We start from the raw sequence: 18,471 nt of genomic DNA on the forward strand, positions 1-18,471 counted from the left end.
GCAAGAGATAGTGTGCCTTTAGTTGGCATAGTGTTAAAACTGAACTTGCTCATTTTGCGAGGTACAAATCAAGTTTTTTGTTTGTTTGTTTGTTCATAAAGATGCTGTTAGACTGGTTGAGCTGTAATACTGAAATGCTCTCAAACATATGCTGTCAAAGTTAGTGTATGCTAAGATCTCTCACGTTAGGTGTATCTTTTTGCTGTCTGCCTTTGAAATGTTAATTGCTGAAGTTGTGTATACTTTATGCAAACATAACTTGCCTTTTTTTTTCCAAATAAATCAGTACTAGCCACTGAGCTGTTCAGTGATGCTGGCTTCCACAAATAACAGTATTGTAACTCTGGTAAAGAGATGGTATGAATTTATGACACCGACTGTGTCAAAATATTGTATCCATAGGAAGCTGGCTCTGAGTTTGAAGGAGAGAAATATTCTCTACCCCCTGCTGTCCCTTCAAGTCTGGCTGTGCCCAGTGTGACGAAAACAGACACATAACACGACTCACTCATAAGAATCAATTTGTTCCTCTTAACCAACCCTACATAACAAGTATCCTATATTGTGCAAAACTTCTATGAAACCCTGAATTGGTAATGGATTTCCAAGGTGAGTTCTTAAATACAGTATGAATTTTTGAAGGTCTCTGTCATTGATGTAGAGTGTAAAAACATTTTATGTGTTGTATAGGTTGAGTAGAGGGTGGCAATCCTGTCTTCCATTCAAGCGTAACTGTGCAGAGTGAAAGAAGGGGACTGGTTGGTTGCCGTGACGATGGTGCAGCAGAGCTCGCTGCATGCTCTGCGGTTGGTGTTACTTGCCTTGTTATTGCTAACGTTCGTGAGGAAATGAACTTGAGAAACCCAAGTGTGAGACATCCTCACGAACTCACAACTACACCACCCTGGGGGACAGTGCCACCCTCGTCACCATGGTAACCAGCCAGCAAACATCCACTGGAAAGTTTTGTTTTCTTTCTTTTTTTTTTTTTTTTTTTTCAATTACCGCAGTTCTCGTGTCACACGGCTCTTAAGAGAACGCCAGCGCTTTCTGCTGCTAGCATCGGGATTGATGTAAATGAAAGGACTCACAGCGGTTGGCATAGCTCTGACCACATTGTATTAATGAGACTTATTGTCTGCATTTTGGCTCCGAGAGTGCAGGGAGGAGAATTTAATTTCTGTTGGAATGACACTTTATTCGACAATAGGCTTTTTACTCCCCGTTCCTGAGACAATTCAATGGAGTGAAATCATAGCCCAAGCAAACACTGAGACGCAACAAGCCATTCACTACAGAAAGGTAACTCACATGTCTGTCACCAGTGTTTAAAACAGATGGTTAGATTAAAACCAAGCCCTCACAGCACTTAAACCTGTAACTCTGCAGGTAAATATTTATGTGTCCCTCCCATTTCCATCTGGTATTTGATAAAAGCAAGTTAACAACTCCCAGAATCCAAACCGTTTTGTACCCTAAATATTGTGTGTGTGTGTGTGTGTGTGTGTGTGTGTGTGTGTTTTATTAGACTCTTTCTATGTGTATATATATATATATATATATATAAATTCTTTTAATTCAGTAGTATCTGATGTCTCTATTCCCACTGTCACAGAAACCATCCTGTCTGCAGACTATACCCCTCAATGTATATTTATGTCGGTGTTTCTATAGCCGCTTTGCAGAGTACTGACTACAACAAAAAGAGAGCTGCCGTTATTAATATGCCGTTCACAAAACATTTCATATCAGTTTATCATCTTTACAATGTTCACTGTCTAGCACGAAGCTGATATATCCTTTAGTGTCAAATGTGGTCAAATTCATTTTAGTGTTTATCGAACATCAAAGATGCCACAGAAGAATATTTCAGTCAGATGCTAAGTGTTTGGCATTGCATTGATGACCAGGGAGAATATATTAAACATACTGATAATAGACTGTTTTTTGTTTTTTGTTTTTTTTTTAAATGAATTTTGTGGTACTGACAGTTTTTCAGACAGGGGCTAAGCCTTGATCCTGAGTAGACACCACACAAATAGGAAATATTCCATTTGAAATGTAATTTAGCCCAGGAATACTTTTGTAATAAGGAATAAGCTTTTGTTTTGGAAACAGGCCCATTGTATTGTTCTCAATATGGTGGTGTTATAATAATATAATGAGACATAGAATTAAGGTGCAAATAATCATTCTTACCCATTCTCTTATTATTTTTCCTGTTCTGTCACACTGAGGCCATTTATAGAGAGGGGGCTGAGATAAAATAAATTAATAAACTATAAAAGAAATAGTACCTATAAATTCGATGGAAAATGGGCTTTGCAAAAATAATAATACCTGGCAAATTAAAGTTTAAATCTGAGTCTCAAATTATTCAAGCTCTGCTAAAGATTTGCTTGAATTGTCCTGCTTTTTAGATATGAAATACAACTCACTCATAATTCATCAGTCATCACGAATAATGGTCAAATAGCAGTTGTTCAACTTATGCTCAACGTGTTTATGTAAGAGAGAGCAGGGGTCCTTGTTTGGCCTTGTGAGACTGAACTGTAATTTCTCAGGTCTGAGCTAAAACCTCATCCATTCTTTACCAAGGTGGTCATATCTGAGCACATTATTTTTAAAATATACACTCAAGAACTGAACTTGAGAACTAAAGTTCACTGTAAGTAACTTGATAGAGCAAAACTTGGCTTTTCTTGGTACATTTTTTTTTGGGGCGGTCTGCGATGTTTTGAATTCCTGGCATGTTGAGCTCTACGCAGTTTTACTTCGAGGGCCTTTGATTCTTCTTCTCTCTCGCGTCTTCCGTGACGTTATTTAACGATTGATTTTTCACCTTTGCTCATTGCCTCGACACGAGGGTCTATTTAGTTGCTGTTTCATACAATACAATTTGTATACCATTATCTAGATCAATGCCAAGTTGAATCAGCTCTGTAACCTCTCACAAATAAGACAATGTCTCCATAGGTTAGTCTGGAAAAAAATCAATCCCTGTCCTTTCCCATAAAATTTAGATCTCTAAAGTAATCACATCCCTGGATCAGTGCTGTGCCAAAGCCAAATAACCACTTAGTCCTGGTACAAGTGATAAGCAATGAAGCTTGCACTTGCTCACACGCACACACACACGCACACACACACACACACACACAAAAGTAATAAAAATAAACAAAACACTGCTTTCAGCTTATCCCATAAATGATGATGAACTTCATGATCATCCAACATTTATCCTCTGTTAGGCTCCATATTCTAGTAAAAGTACATGTGTGATATTGGATAGCGAGCTAGAAGCGTTAATTTTCTCTTCCCTCAATTAAAACACGTACCGGCGCATCGATGTGTGTGTAGATTTTATGCGTTGGTCGTCTTTGACTTCCGCCTTATGCTGGATTTACTGCCGCTTGCACAGGTGTAGCCTGGATGTAGCTTGGATTTAACCTGTGTCTTTTGTAGGTGCTAAACAGCCACTGAAACGAACACAGGTGCTTTGCAGCGTGGTTTAGAATTGCGTTTTTGAGCTAATTACTGACCACAGGTCAGTAGAGGAGGCTGTAAGTGATGGGAGCAGGAATCTGAAGGGATGGGAGCTCTAAGCCTGAGCACGTTGGTTCTCCTTCGGTGTGTCAATGATCACGGCTTTTAACCCCAAGGTCGCGCCAGAGGTCTTTAACCTCTACACGGGCAGTCATAGATGTGAGTTGACCACACGCAAGAGCATCAGCTGAATGAATGTCAAACATTGTAAGTGAAAGAACGTAAACAGGATAGCCATAAATACGTCTTTCATCCCGAGGCTGAACTGTGTTTTTCTCAGGTCATCCAGACCATCAGCGCCGTGGACAAAGATGAACCACCAAGTGGCCATCGCTTCTACTTCTCTCTCGCTGCGCCTGCCGTTGGAAACCACAATTTCACCCTCCGAGACAACAAAGGTAATATTCTCCCCATGGACGCCATCAATACAGAATTCATTAGTCTCTATGGTCTTTATGCTTCATTAGTTGGAATAGTCTCTTTCTCAAAGTGAAGCAAATTTCTGCATTTTTCATTATATGCCACAAGCATATGTTTCAGATTCAAGAGGGGTGGGGGCATAAATTCAATTAAATCTCTTTGCATTATACTTTGTCATTTTTTTTTCTACAATTCTCTATGTGCTAAACTCTACTTCAGGTGACAAATCTTGAGTATAGTATTCTGTCTCTTCGACGCAACTGCGACCCGGAAACCATCAGCGGCACACCGGTGTCCTCAGGCGTCATGCGGATGATCTTTAGTGTCCTAGCGTGATCATAGTTTAAGCCATCATCCGTGAATAAGATTCTCTTGCTTATTCCGTTGGCTTGTATTCGTTTCACTTTTGAATTCATATTGATGGATTAGAATCTGAATGAATGTTAATTGTTGGTTTAAAGAGTGTTGTGCAACATGAATATCAGATCTTTTGATAGCGGCCCACTTTGAAAGTATAATTTAATCGCTAAGCGTCTCGACTGTTTTCACACAACGATTTTCTTTTATGTTTTGTCTTTGTTTGTTGTGACAAAATTCTTTGTATCTCTCATTTGTATTTCATATTTTTATCTGCTGTCATAATTTGTCTTCTGCTAAGAATAAGAAAATGAGATATTACGATAACGCATAATTTGGCTTAAGTCTGCTTTGAAACTAAAATCTGATCATTTACAAGCTGATTTTCACTATTCCTGCTCAGCACGTCTGTACAGATTTTTTTTTTATTCTTTTGCCCCACCTGAGACCTGTCTCTCTATTGATCCACACCAAAATGGGGTTATGATCCATCTGGATGTTCAGCCCATTCACAGTTCATTCACAGATCTTCCGATAATTGGTAATTGACCTCTTTGATGCTGAACCTTCCTTCTTTTGTCCTTTGCTCTGTCCAAGATAACACGGCGTCTGTGCTCACAAAGCGAGGGGGTTTCCGGAGGAGGGAACAGGCTCTGTACCGACTGCCCGTTCTCATCGTTGACAGCGGAACCCCGGCTCTTAGCAGCACGAACACGCTGTCGGTGCGCGTGTGTGACTGTGACGGAGATGGCGTGCCCCAGGCGTGCGGCGCGGTGGCCTATTCTCTCCCAGCGGGCCTCAGCACCGGAGCGCTGCTTGCCATCCTGGGCTGCATCCTTACACTGCTGGGTAAGGTCATACGCAGTCCACCACAAGGTTGTTATCACTGCACGATCTCTGTTACTTGTAGGATACCTGTTAATACAGTCTTGAGCAGAAAACGATCTCTATATCTAGCAGGCAGGTAACGTGGGATGTTGAGACTCAAACATTCACAGCTTAAATAAGAAGATGTCTTATCGTAAATTCTTTATATAAAATTGTTAGTGCATGCTTATTCATACTCACAGTTATATTACTTTATTTTCAGCTCTTTATGAATACTGCATCATCGCAAGTCACTGATAGCACTGTTACTAGGCTATCTTAGTCACTTTGTGTACACTATCAAACCTTGTGTACATTTTTTTTTGCACAGCAGTGCAATCCATCGGACGATCTTAAGCAAGATCACCAAGCTATTTTGATGAATTATTGACAGACTTACATTATTCCCCATGTTTAGTCCTTTAAACTGAGTGACTTTTAAGGACCGCTCTTTCTCTCCAGGTTGCTCTTACACTTGGTTGCTGTACATCTCTGCTGCCTCCAGTCTACAGCAGAACATCAGTGCGAATAAACCCGCTAATGAGTTAAATCTAATTAACTCCACTGAGTGTGCATTTGAAATCACAAACTGTCTGTTCTGTCATCTATTTCAGCAAGAATCAGGAGTTCCTTAAAGATTTTTTTTTTTTTTAGCTTCAAATTTTCACCAGTGCATAGCAGTTAGATTCAAACTGTAACCTTAAAAGAATACACTAACCCCAAATAAAGGATAAAAGCACCCCATAGTTTTGGAGCTTTAAAGAGTTTTGTCAGTGTTTGCCCAATTTGGTGTCTTGAAATACGGTTTTGTTTGAAATGACGACTTCAAAGGGGCAGCCGAGAACAGAAAGACTGTTTGACTTATTCAAGCTAATGGAAAGCATCCCCTGTTCTTTAAACCACAACCCCAGGCCAAAGGCCACTGATGAGCAGCCTGCGGTCTCATATACCAAACCACAAAGCCTCATTATGTCTGTGTTTGGGTGCATATCTTGATATCATCCCGAGTGTATCATTCCAAGCCTGTTTGCTCCCTTCTCCACACGTTTTCCTGTTGTCTCATATTTCTTTTTTAAAACCCTTTCATGTTCTCTGTCTTTTCTCCACCCCTCTACCTTCCCTTCCTCTTCCTTTCTCCCTTTTCGTCTGTCGCTTTAAATAATCTACCTGACCTAGTTGTCTGTCCCTCTCTCCCTCTTTTCCTTTGCCAGCCTTGTCACGTTAGAGAACTCTTTGCACCCTCATCTCTTGTCTTTTATGTGCGAGGTCCGGATTTCTGTTCCTCTATTAGCCTTTATCTACTGTTGTTTCTGATTGCTCTCTCGATTGACTGTGATTGCATTGTTTTGACTGGACTGAAAATCCAGCTAGCTTCAAAAGGTGCTGTCAGTCTGAGGTCACGCGTCCTGACTACACACTGCAACAGTGACGTATTAAACAGTGGACTGTTCATTATGCTACAGACTTGTTTTTCTGTCCCTTACATATGTCTGTTAAATTTATACGGATCAGTAGCCGAACAAGTTACTCGTTAGTTGTAAGAAATAGCTCTTGAGATGTGAGGTTTTGTTGTCAATACTTGCTGAATTGGGTTTGTGGTGATCCCCTGCTAAGGGAAACAGCCCAGTAACCAAAGGGTTGTGGGTGTGAATGTTAAGCTTGTTTTAAGGTTTTCATTCTGTGAATTGGATGAATGAGTAGAATGTTTTCCTCAAGTCTTTCTGATTTGGAATAGTAGAGAGAGTCGACTGAACCTTTAATTTTATTAACTTTGTAAGAGGTAAAATAACTTGATGAGCGATAACATGCGGGTCAGTATTTATCTGTAGTTCCAAAGCAAGACTACTGATATAAAATTAGTTCTTTGTAGTTCATATAATTGTATGCATTTGGAAAAGTACTTGGAAAGATGTAAACTGATCCCGGAACAGTACTTTACAACTAAAAAAAAAAAAGTTCACATAACATATTTACATTCCTTGACAACCTTGAGTGTGGTTTCAAAGAGGACTAGTTGCATTCTTGAAGAACTCTGTCACAATTATTGATAAGGTCAGAGTAGTTTTTTCTCTTCATCTGGGCTCAGATACTGTGTGAAAAGCAGAGAACAACCTTTTTTTCAGCTACACTTCTCTTTATCTATGTTTTGAAAAGTCAAAATGTAGCCCTTTATACATACATGAAAGTCTTGAGTAGACACATTGCAAATTTCCGATGTCTAGTAGAAATATGTATTTTTAGAGTGGACAGCTTAAAATAAGAAAAAAAAGGTAGAGCCAATAGAACAATTCAATGCCTGTTCTCAGAAGACAGCATTTATCATAATGACTCCAGATGCCGTATTAATGTAAAATATATTAAGACAGAATCCCTTAATGAAGGAATGCCTCATTTTTTTTCAGCTAAAACCAGCACAGTGAGGCACTTGAACTATAAGTACATACAACTACGCTGGAAAAATGTTGTAACCATGTGAGAGGCAGCAACATATCAGTAATACGAGACAGTGCGTAAGATTTACAGACACAATATTTTCCTGGGTTCGCTTGAGGAAAAAGTACTTGTAAATTCTTAAACAGTAGTTTTCACAATAAATTCCATCCACCGTTCTCAATATATCCAAGATTAACTCCAGACGCACCCTCTCTCGGTTAAACAAAATGAAATAAAGGACACTCAATCCACAAAACAAATAACAAATAAGAATCTTTTGTTGCGGCCTCTTGAGTCCAGTTCAAAATATTTGCATCCAAACTCTGCTAAAGCACAGTTTATAAGGACAGCTGTCATAGACTCTGGGTAATATTATGTGGAAGCTAACTGCTGACACAAACAGGTATGCACATGAATGTAACATTAAAGGGGGGGGGGGGCTTGCAGGTATGGGCTTCAGTTCATTATGATTATATACACAAGCTAGGTGAGAGCAGCCCTGAAAATTCCCCTTGCTCCCCATTGATTGCACATGATGGATCGTTTACACAATTCAATTACAGCAAATCCAGGATAACGTGGAATTGATCTTTTCTTCTGCTTTCAATTTGCATCTATTGTCCTGCATAAAGCTGTTTAGGGAAAAAAAAAGAGGGAAATTTAATCCTGCGGTATTTTTTGTCCTATTCCATGTCATTCACTGACTGTTTGAATACAACCTAAGGTGTGTAAAAGAGGTGAAGTTGGTGTGAAGCAGCCCAGTCTGAAACCGTACACAATCCACAGTTAGATGGATCTGCTGAGACTCACTGGAAATACTTTCACCTGTCCTTTATTCCTTTATACCGTACTGCTTATTGAAGAAAGTCTCATTACAACCAGCACAGTGTTCATAAGCATCAGTGGGAATCTAGGTATGATATTGAGGATCTGCTTTGAAATGCAGTGATATGTCAGCAATGGGGAAGAATTTTCCATGTGATCCACCATATCTCATTGCTTCTCACTGCATGGTATCGTATGGTATTGTATAATGTCATATGGTATTGTGTCGTGTTGTACCACACTGTATAGTATGGTATCGTTTCGCTTTGGACTTATATTATTATTGTGTAATAACTTTATATTATATTGTATAATAACAATATACAATATACAATGATGAAATAATAACATCATATTGTGCCATACAGTGTCAAAGTGCCATAGTAACAGCATGATAGGGATTTACTGCAAAAAAATCAACAGGATTAAACATGATTAAGTTTGCTGGTGCAAGTATCTTTGGGAGTGCATGAAGAAAATTAATTACCACTTTGCAGTCTTAGCCGGTCGACTGTGTTCTTATCGCGGCTCAAAAGTACTGTAACACAACCCGTCTCAGATAAACACATGGTGCAGGGAAAGTGGCATGTTCTGACAGCCATCAATCAGAGAGTGCTGCTGTATTTCATTGGTTGCTTTCTCCACCAGCTCTTCTCATCCCTGCCATCATGAAGCATGAAGAACTGCCTGCCTTCACATCCCGCGTCTACGCGGGCGCCAGGGAAACCAGACATGGCAGAGGCAGGAAATATTGAACGTACAGAGCGATATTTCACTCCGAGTGGAGAGACGTTGATGGATAGGAGATCATTAGGCGTTTGCCAGTATGCCTGGGCGCTGGCGCTTATTTTCAGCCATAATATAAGAGGGGGGGGGTGCAGGGGGGGTCTGGGAAGAACATGAATGAGGGGTTTTGGATTAGGGGTAGACCGGGCCCCAAAAAAAGAAAACAAACAAAAAAAAATTATGGATATTTAACTCCTGGATATTTTGAGACGAGACAGTCAGATATATGTTTAGACATGTTCCCCATTTCTCTTCAAGAAAGAATAAAAAAAAAAAAAAAATGTGTATGAGAAATAGTACAATTTGGCCCATTTTAGTAATTATATCCAAATATTTTTTACGTCTATAAACTTTCCACTGAGTTCTGAAGAAGGTCAGAAAACAAACAGCTCGTGTGAACCAAGGGCATCTGTCAGAGTTTTTGTTGGTTCATATCTTAGATGCTAGTCTTTGGAGGAAGGCATGCTAAAATGCATAGCATGCACCTTTGCATTTCTATGTGAATTATGACTTTGTGTTCATGGTCACCAAAATCACTTGTATTAAGCCATTTGCCCTGATGGGCTGTTATGTTTATGTTCTTACATTTATCATTCTGGCATTCACACCATGTACAATAATTGGGTATTGTAGGTATTCTAACTCACAGTAATGGGATGTTTTGACAAGGATGTGGGCATTCTTTTGTGTTTGTGTGTGTGTGTGTGTGTGTGGGTGGGTGGGTGTTTGTGTGCTGTTTTTACAGATGTGCCACATTTTATCATGAATACATAGCCCCTTAGGATTAATTCTGTTAAATTCCTTTGGGACTGGTAATGTAGGCAATCATCCAATGAATATTCATAGGAGCAATCTGGATAATTAACATCTATGATTTCCTGCAGATCAAAGCAGTCAGGAATGGTTCAGTTTGCTCAACCACAAAAATGTGGCAGATAATCTTCAATATTTTGATATTATAAAGTCGTCTGGAAATGATTGGAAATACACAAGGTTGAGTATTTGTATACAAGTTAATTGCTTCGTTTTTACTACGTGTCTCTCTTGGGGGAAAAGAAATAAGACAAAAATGAAAAACATGTCCGAAATAAGAAGGATTGTTCTTATGGATGGCAGCGACACACTTCCTGGGTTGAGCTGTGAATAGAGAGTCAAATGTAGCCCTATTGATTTGTCATTTATTACCTTGACCCAATGAAAAATAACACTCTGGAGTACAGGGAGAAAACAGCCTTTGAATAAAACAACCTTGAGGTTTCCATCAAGGCTACACATCAGTTGTAGTTGATTTTATATAAGAGTAGTACTAAGAGTAAAGCCCATTTCTCTTTCTCCCTCTCTCTCTCTCTCTCTCTCTCTCTTTCTGTCTCTCTTTCCTCTAGTGCTGGTTTTACTGATTGTTACCATGCGGCGCAGGAAAAAAGAGCCCTTGATTCTGGAAGACGAGAGGGACGTTCGTGAGAACATTGTCCGCTACGACGACGAGGGTGGAGGTGAAGAGGACACGGAGGCCTTTGACATGGTCACCCTTCGTAACCTCAACGTCATCCGAGACCCCAAAGTTCGACGAGACGTCACCCCCGAGACCCCCGCCTATTTCCCTTATCCTCCGGCTTCGAGCGTCTCCCGTCAGGCTTACAAGAGCCTTCCAGACAACGTGCTGTTTCGGGAGTTTATCTGGGACAGGTTGAAGGATGCCGACATGGACCCTACAGCCCCGCCTTACGACTCCCTGCAGACATATGCCTTTGAGGGCAGTGGCTCAGTGGCAGAGTCCCTGAGCTCTCTGGAGTCACTCAGCACAGACTCGGAGCAGAACTATGACTACCTCAGCAACTGGGGGCCGCGCTTCAAAAAGCTGGCCGACCTGTACGGAAATATGGAAGGGAGCGGAGTCTTCTCATAGCCTTCCCATTTGGGGTAAACATTTTTTTTGACAAACTTTCTGTAATGACAAAAAAAAAAAAAAAAAAAAAATCAGACAACAGCATTCATTCATTGTGGTAGGAGAGAGGAGTAAGATGAGCTGCCAAGCGCTGATTGGCTTGTGTACGTACGTGAGCGAGATGGAGAAATGTTTGAACTTCAAAGGGTTTGTTTGTTTACGGCCGCCGTTTTGGGGGTTTCAAAACGAGCATCTTAGCGAATTTTGACACAGACTTCAAATGCTGTGATCTAAAAGGAAGAGGAAACCTTTGAGGAAAAAGACTTTAAAAGGTTGAATACCAGGCTTGTGGCCAGCTATAGGTCTGGTCCTTATCAAACAGCCTGGATGTTGCACTGCAACATCTCTGTTGTCATTCCTACACAGACTGAGATACAGCATTCTTGCTTCGATTCTTTCCTTGTGCTTTTGTTCTGAAGAACTGCTGATGTCCAAAGTTCTCGGTGTGACAGTTACGGAGCCAACAGCCGTTTGACTGCTTGTTTTGAGATCGTCATCGACAGTGTCAGTGTTCTGTTTTATTTACTTTTTTTTTTTTTTTTTAATGGTTCTTCTTAAAGGAAAAAAAAAAACCTGAGCGTCTCAAAAGAAACTTTACGAGAGCAAAAATGAGAAGACAGATTCTGCTGTAAGTTTTTATGGACAAAAAAAAAAGAAGAAAATAAAAAAAAAAAAGGATCTGTAACACAAACTCCGAACAGCAGAACTTAACGTTTTGAGTGAGAGTTTACATAAACAGTAGAGTGACAAAACAAAAGGTCAAACGATAATGATAAAAGATCTGTATGAGAGAGTCTTCAGTGTTTTACAGAAGTGGTAATGATGTGTTTTGCCTTTAATTATGTTTACCGATGATCCTGATCCTAACTATTATCAGTTTCAGTGTCATGTACCGTGATACAGTGGAGAGTTTAATATATATGATTAAAAGGGAGGTTTAATCTAAACATTAAAAATTCATAATGTAGATTTCAATTCAAACATTATTTCCTTTCTCAGTGTTTCAAACAACAGTATTGTTCTGACCATCTATCCTTCATTAGAGACTCCTTTGATGGGTTCTTCTATATCTAGCTGACTTTAGCTAAAAAACCCAAAAAGGCATCTCTGAAAGAGAAGCCTGCCTAAGTTCTGTGTTGGTGTTTGCAAACCAGGCAGGGACTTTACTGATGAATACCAGAGTGTGCAGGCTTTGAAAACTGTTATTCAAATGCTTCACAAGAAACCTATCAAGGACACCAAAAGCAGACATTGTTTAGTGGTGACGTAGGCTGTCTAAGGTGAAAGCAAAAGAATTTTGAACTCTTTTCATTGAACTTTAACATGTTAATCATATCTTTCTCTTATTTATTTTAAAGGTCTAAAAAAAAGACAAAGAAAAAAAAAAGTGTGGCAGATGTTTTTATCCTTTTTGCTGACAATAAAAAAGGACGTGCTGTTCCTCAAAAGACAAAGAGATGCCTCCATTTCTTTTGAACATTAAAGGGGGAGAAAAAAAACCCCTAAATATTTATGATACATCATGCCCTCTGTTTAATTATCTTATCAAGCCAGATTTGAGAGAAAATAAGAAAACCAGAGGAAACAACGACTGAATAATTGTTCTTTTAGTCTCTCTCTCTTTCTCTCTCTCTCTCTCCCTCTTTTTCTGGGGGGGGGGGGGGTGGGGGTGGTGGGACAGACGGACATGAAACTGCCTCTTCAGTGAATGATAAAAAGCATCAACAGTAAGCACACATTTCCTATGCAGCGTTCTCACAGAGGGAAAAAAAGTGCGAGGGAAGGAGAGAGAGAGAGAGAGAGAGAGAGTGTTTGTTGTGCATCTCTTCTCAACAAAGCTTTGTAGTTGAAAGAGGAGAGAAAGGAATAGACAGAGCGACCGGATTGCAGGCCTGCAGAGCACGGAGTGATGGATGGGTTCAGCTCTGTCCTCCAACTTAAAGAGCCCTTTAAAATTAGCCAAGGCGCACCACGGCCAAAGACTCACACAACTCACAGAGCAGGACACAGGCTCTCTCAGAGATATCACAGAAGAACAAAAAAACCCCGTGCACATGCACATGCAAATGCACACACATGCACACACACAAACAACGCCCCTGCAACGTCTGCACAGGATTGCTGAAACAGGATTGCTCAAGCAGATCCACACAAACATACACACATTCTCTATATTAACACGTTGTATTAAATTTCAAATGTACTGGGTTTATTAGATCCACCCCCCACCCGCCCAACCCTCAAAATATCCATGAGAAAGAAACTGAGAAAACTAGAGGATAAAGTAAGGAAACAAAACTATCAGTCACAAGTGTCAATTCTTCAACAGCATAGAATCCCCAGGATTCTGACTGACAGAACAGTCATTCTGTATGAACAACCAAGACATCAAACTGCCTTGACATCATGACACGACGTTGCATCACGACACAGTTTGCTGATAGAAACCATAAATATTTAGGACAAAATTCTCATATTTCTGTTGTCTCACTGTATTCTGCGAGCCCAGCGGGGCCAGTTTTTGAGTTAGAAAATTTTGTGATGCAACATCTTAGAAGGGGCTCCAGGTGAGAAGCCAGAACAACATGCCAGAGAGAGAAAGAATACCTTATGAATTGCTTTAATTTTTCTGTGATGCAATAGTGTGCAAGGAGGATGTTATGCATCTGTTGGAGTGCCGGTAAATAGCAACCATGCTTTCTCGTATTGACACTGTCAGTCTCAACTGTCCCAACTGCTTTGAAGAGGGGGAGGGGCGGGCGGAATGAAAGAAGGAACATCTGATGAGCGTGTGTCACGGTTAAGGAGCTCCAGGACTAGAGGCATGTGTAAGCGGCAGAGCTAAGCATAAGCGCTGTTAACAAAGTTTTTTTCAAAGTTCTGAAGAGAGAGAGACAGAGAGAGAGAGAGAGAGAGGGAGAAGAAGGAGAAAAGACAGGATGACAGTAAGACGGGGAGAAAAAAGAGAGAGAGAGAGAAAGAGAGAGAGAGAGAGAGAGAAAGAGAGAGAGAGAGAGAAAGAGAGAGAGAGAGATAGAGAATCATAGCCATTTTTTTTATAGGTACAGTCAGTGGGGAAAAAGTGTGGCATTGTCATTCATATACATCATTGTGATTAGAGCCTCTGAGAGGAAGAGAGAGAGAGAGAGAGAGAGAGAGAGAGAGACAGAGACAGAGACAGAGACAGAGAGACTGTACCTTTTATGACATAACGATATACATTCACATGTTTTATTCAGCGCTTAATTGAAAGCCCAAACTGATCCAAATCAAATTGGAATCTTTGGAATGCTTCCCCAAAATGAATCTATAAAGGCCCGGAGCTTTCCCTGACAGGGACTCTGGTGGACCCTAACTGTCCATCAAAATCAGGAAGGAACATCCTCACAGGCTACAGCCCTCGGGGACTTTTAGAGCAATCAGGGACTATTCATTATCACCAATGCAATCTGCCCCTCTGCAGATAAAGTCTGTCTGCCTCAAGGCTCCCATTTATGGAAGAGGAGAACGGTGGAAAGAGGAAGACCCCAGAAATCCTCCTCTTATCTCCAATCATCACCGAAACACCCAAACATTTTCTCTGGTGGGCTGAGGACTAGAGTGTGGCCTAGAGAGTTCTTCTGGTTTCTGTTCAAACTGAAACTTTTTGACAGTTTTCATAAATGTTGACAGTGACAGTACATCTAAAACTGAGATGAAATGATTAATGTTTTATTGTGTAGTATGCAGGTCTTACATTAAAGATGTAAATGTTATATATATATATATATATATATATATATGATATTTGCAAAGTGAGGAGAAATTACTTAGAGACGACACTCCATCTTACATTAGAAACGGTGTGATTATGACCTCAATGACAAATTGAACCAAATGAGATGAAAATGCAGAACATGTAAGGATACAGCCATTAAAAGAAAAAAAAAAAAAGCCTTTTGACTTGGTCTTATCCTCACCCACTCAGTAAAGTTATTCAAACAGCCTATCAGATTCGCCCAGAAACTCCTTGTCCTCATTACCCCTATCTGCACTAAAAATCTTCAGAAAACAAATTGCAGTCTTCACTCTCCCGATGTCTCTCTTCAAACCAGAATCATAGTAATCCTGGTACTCTGTGCAACTGTTTCTGCCGAATGACTTTAGCACTACGATATAATGAAAACATTGCAAACATATCCATCATTTCCAGGATATGGTTTATGGCAATTCTCATAATCAAAACATCTTTTTTGAATTCTTGCACTGTTCCGCATCAGACCATATCATTATATGAGGCACATAAAGAATACACTGTGTTTTTCCCCTGAAAGTTTTTTTGACAGTGATATTTACATTACGGATGCAACGTGATGTCCAAATCACTTTCAAAAGAACAACTTTTGCTAATATTCATTCATTTCTGTCACAAATCACAAAGTCTCCAATTTCTGAACAATTTAAAACTGAAAAATTTTCATCTTAGAGGTCTTTACACATTCTAGCCAGTGTCTGTATCCAGAATGCCCTATAATAAACTCATTGTATTGGCCAAATACTCAGGAACTCGAATTCTTTGTAGGGTTTTTTCTTTTTGGACCTAACTTCTCCGCTGAAACTTCTTGTCATCCATCGGAAGTATTTTCACAGTGACAGAGTGAAGTGGCTCATCATGTGTATGTGTGACTGCCTTTTTTTCCCCTTCTTCTTCTTCTTCTTTTTCTTCTTCTTCTTCTTCTTCTTCTTCTTCTTCTCTTCCATTGGTATGTAAAAAAAAGACAGAAGTGAGAAGAAAAACAGATCAAAGCTGCCAAGCATGGGCATGTTTTATTCTCTCTCTCTTTATAGCTCCCATCTTGCTGTCTTGGAACACCTCAACTCGGAGTGCCCACAGCAAAAGAAAAGACAGGCCCAAGGGCTAGATATGACTACACTCATATTAGGCCCAAACCCGTCTACACAGCTTGTGTAATTCTCCTCTGAGGTTTGGGTGAAGAAGGCATGGTCTTGAGGCTTCTCCATTCTGTGAGGTTTTTGGTGGTTTTTGGTCGGCCGGTGGAAAACAAAAAAAGGAATTTGTCCTGGGCACTTGTGACAAACTTTGTTGGGTTCATTAGCTTTAAAAAGCTACTGCTGAATGATTTGAACTGGAAGGATCATTCAGTGTGTAGTTGTTTAGAGAATGTGACTGGCAGCCTGAGAATGGTACAGATGGCAGATAGCAGATAGCTCAAAATCATCTGATCATCTAACCCCTGAGGGGGTCTTTTCCTCAATGTTTACCATGCTCTAACCTTTTTTGGCAAATGTAAACGAATGCAAACGAAAAAAGCTGTAGTGAACGGTAAGTGGCGCTTGAACTATCAATGGTGACCTTTAAAATTTTACAACTCAGAGCAAAGGCTATATTTAGTAGAACATTTATGTTAGTGGGCAGTTTTTTGGGCAAGAGAGCGCAGGGTTACAATGCTGGTCAGTTGCACAACTGACATTTTCTTGAGGAAAATAAAAGATCCTCAAACTGCTGAGGAATGTCCCAGGAAACAAACAAAAATACATCGCTAAATCTTTGGTTGTGCTTGAGAACGTGCATGTGACACAACTTTCAAACATTTGTTCTCAAAGCTGTGTTTGATTCGATGAACTGGAAAGTTTTTGTAAGATTCTCTTATCCTCTTCAATCACAGATGTTTGCATTAGATAGGTTGATAGGTATGCTTACAGTTTTTCAGCTAACCAAGGACCTATCTTGGATAAGCATGATGAAGGTCGAATGTTTCAGAGCCAAAAAAGTTTAGAGAGAGCATCCTAGATAATATTACACGATAGAAGTAACATTACTTCTAAGGACTTTAAATGCACGCTCATAGAATAACTGAATATTAGCTGAATTTTCAATTTAATTCACAAATTTTATGGGTAATATCTAGATAAGTTCCTCTATTTTGGTTCAATATTCTTGACTAATCATTGGCAAACATTAAAAGAATGTCTTGATTTTTAGTATGTTTCTGTTTTGGAGGTAAAAATTGATTTTGGCATAAAGATGACTGATTAGGGTTTTTTTGGGGTTTTTTTTTTTAGCGATGTGTATTTATTGCCATAAAACTATATATTAGTGAAGACATGTAGGAACAACACTATGTAATCATATAATTGTATAATATGATTCATAGATGCGAGAATAAGTAAGTAAATTTACAAAAGCCTCAGACTCTAAAGCTCTCGCATTACCAGCCAACAGGGGCGTGTCACAGCGGCACCACTGTAAATGAGGCGTAATTGACAGAACTCTAATTAACGGTAGTTTGCACTCTTTTGTATGTTTGTCATCGTTAGCCAAGCCTGAGCTGAAATGTGTGGGTGGCATGCGTGTTTGTTTATCATGTTGACACGGAAAACAGTTACACGCAACATAGAGCAGTGCAGTTTTGTTCCCGCACTCGTTTTTTTCCTTTCTTTCTTTCTTTCTTTCTTTCTTTCTTTCTTTCTTTCTTTCTGTCTGTCTTCCTTTGTGCATGCGTGTGTGTGTGTGTGTGTGTGTGTGTGTGTTTAAGCATGTGTGTTTTGTATGTTAGTGCATATTTAGGCTTAGTCTGAGTTAGTGCAGCATTAATTGAACCAAACATGACTGCCCGTCAAAACAAACAGTAGGAACGGAACTAAAAGTATAAGATAGTATATGTAATATATATATATATAAGTAAGCCTGCATGTGCATCATTTCTTTTATTTATTTAATTTTGATTCAAGATGATTTCATCTGGACTGAGCTTGATGATTTTTAATGACTGTATTGTTCTTTAACTGGCCCAAAACTCTAATGCCATAATCTTCACCACCACTAAATTTATCATATGCGGAGCACTTGAGAACAGCTTATCTCATTTCTAAAAACCTATTGGAAAGGCCCCCTAAGACTTTGAACAATATTGCTGCAGTCACACTTGTTTGAATTTCATTAGGCCTCTCTCTCTCTGTCTCTCTGTCTCTGTCTCTCTCTCTCTCTCTCTCTCTCTCTCTCTCTCTCTCTCTCTCTCTGGCTCTGTCTCTCTGTCTCTGTCTCTCTCTCTCTCTCTCTCTCTCTCTCTCTCTCTCTCTCTCTGGCTCTGTCTCTCTGTCTCTGTCTCTCTCTCTCTCTCTCTCTCTCTCTCTCTCTCTCTCTCTCTCTCTCTCTGTCTGTGTCTCTCTCTGTCTGTGTCTGTGTCTGTGTCTCTGTCCCTGTCCCTGTCTCTCTCTCTTTCTCTCTCACCAGAGGAGACAGAAGTTTATGGATCAGCACTGGTCTGTGCCCAGCCTGCACACAGACCTTT

At 39.9% G+C, this 18,471-nt stretch overlaps 1 protein-coding gene across 1 annotated transcript in view; it reads left to right on the forward strand.

The window, feature by feature from the left end:
* Window positions 1-11,140, forward strand: part of LOC115806521 (cadherin-7) — a 55,973-nt gene extending 44,833 nt beyond the window's left edge. The window contains exons 8-10 of the mRNA XM_030767265.1: window positions 3,827-3,944; window positions 4,921-5,172; window positions 10,617-11,140. Coding sequence (XP_030623125.1) covers window positions 3,827-3,944; window positions 4,921-5,172; window positions 10,617-11,140 — 894 coding nt within the window. The remainder of the gene's footprint in view (window positions 1-3,826; window positions 3,945-4,920; window positions 5,173-10,616) is intronic.
* The last annotated feature ends 7,331 nt before the right edge of the window (window positions 11,141-18,471 follow it).

Source organism: Chanos chanos, chromosome 3 (assembly GCF_902362185.1).
Source record: "Chanos chanos chromosome 3, fChaCha1.1, whole genome shotgun sequence".
NCBI classification, from domain to species: Eukaryota; Metazoa; Chordata; class Actinopteri; order Gonorynchiformes; family Chanidae; genus Chanos; species Chanos chanos.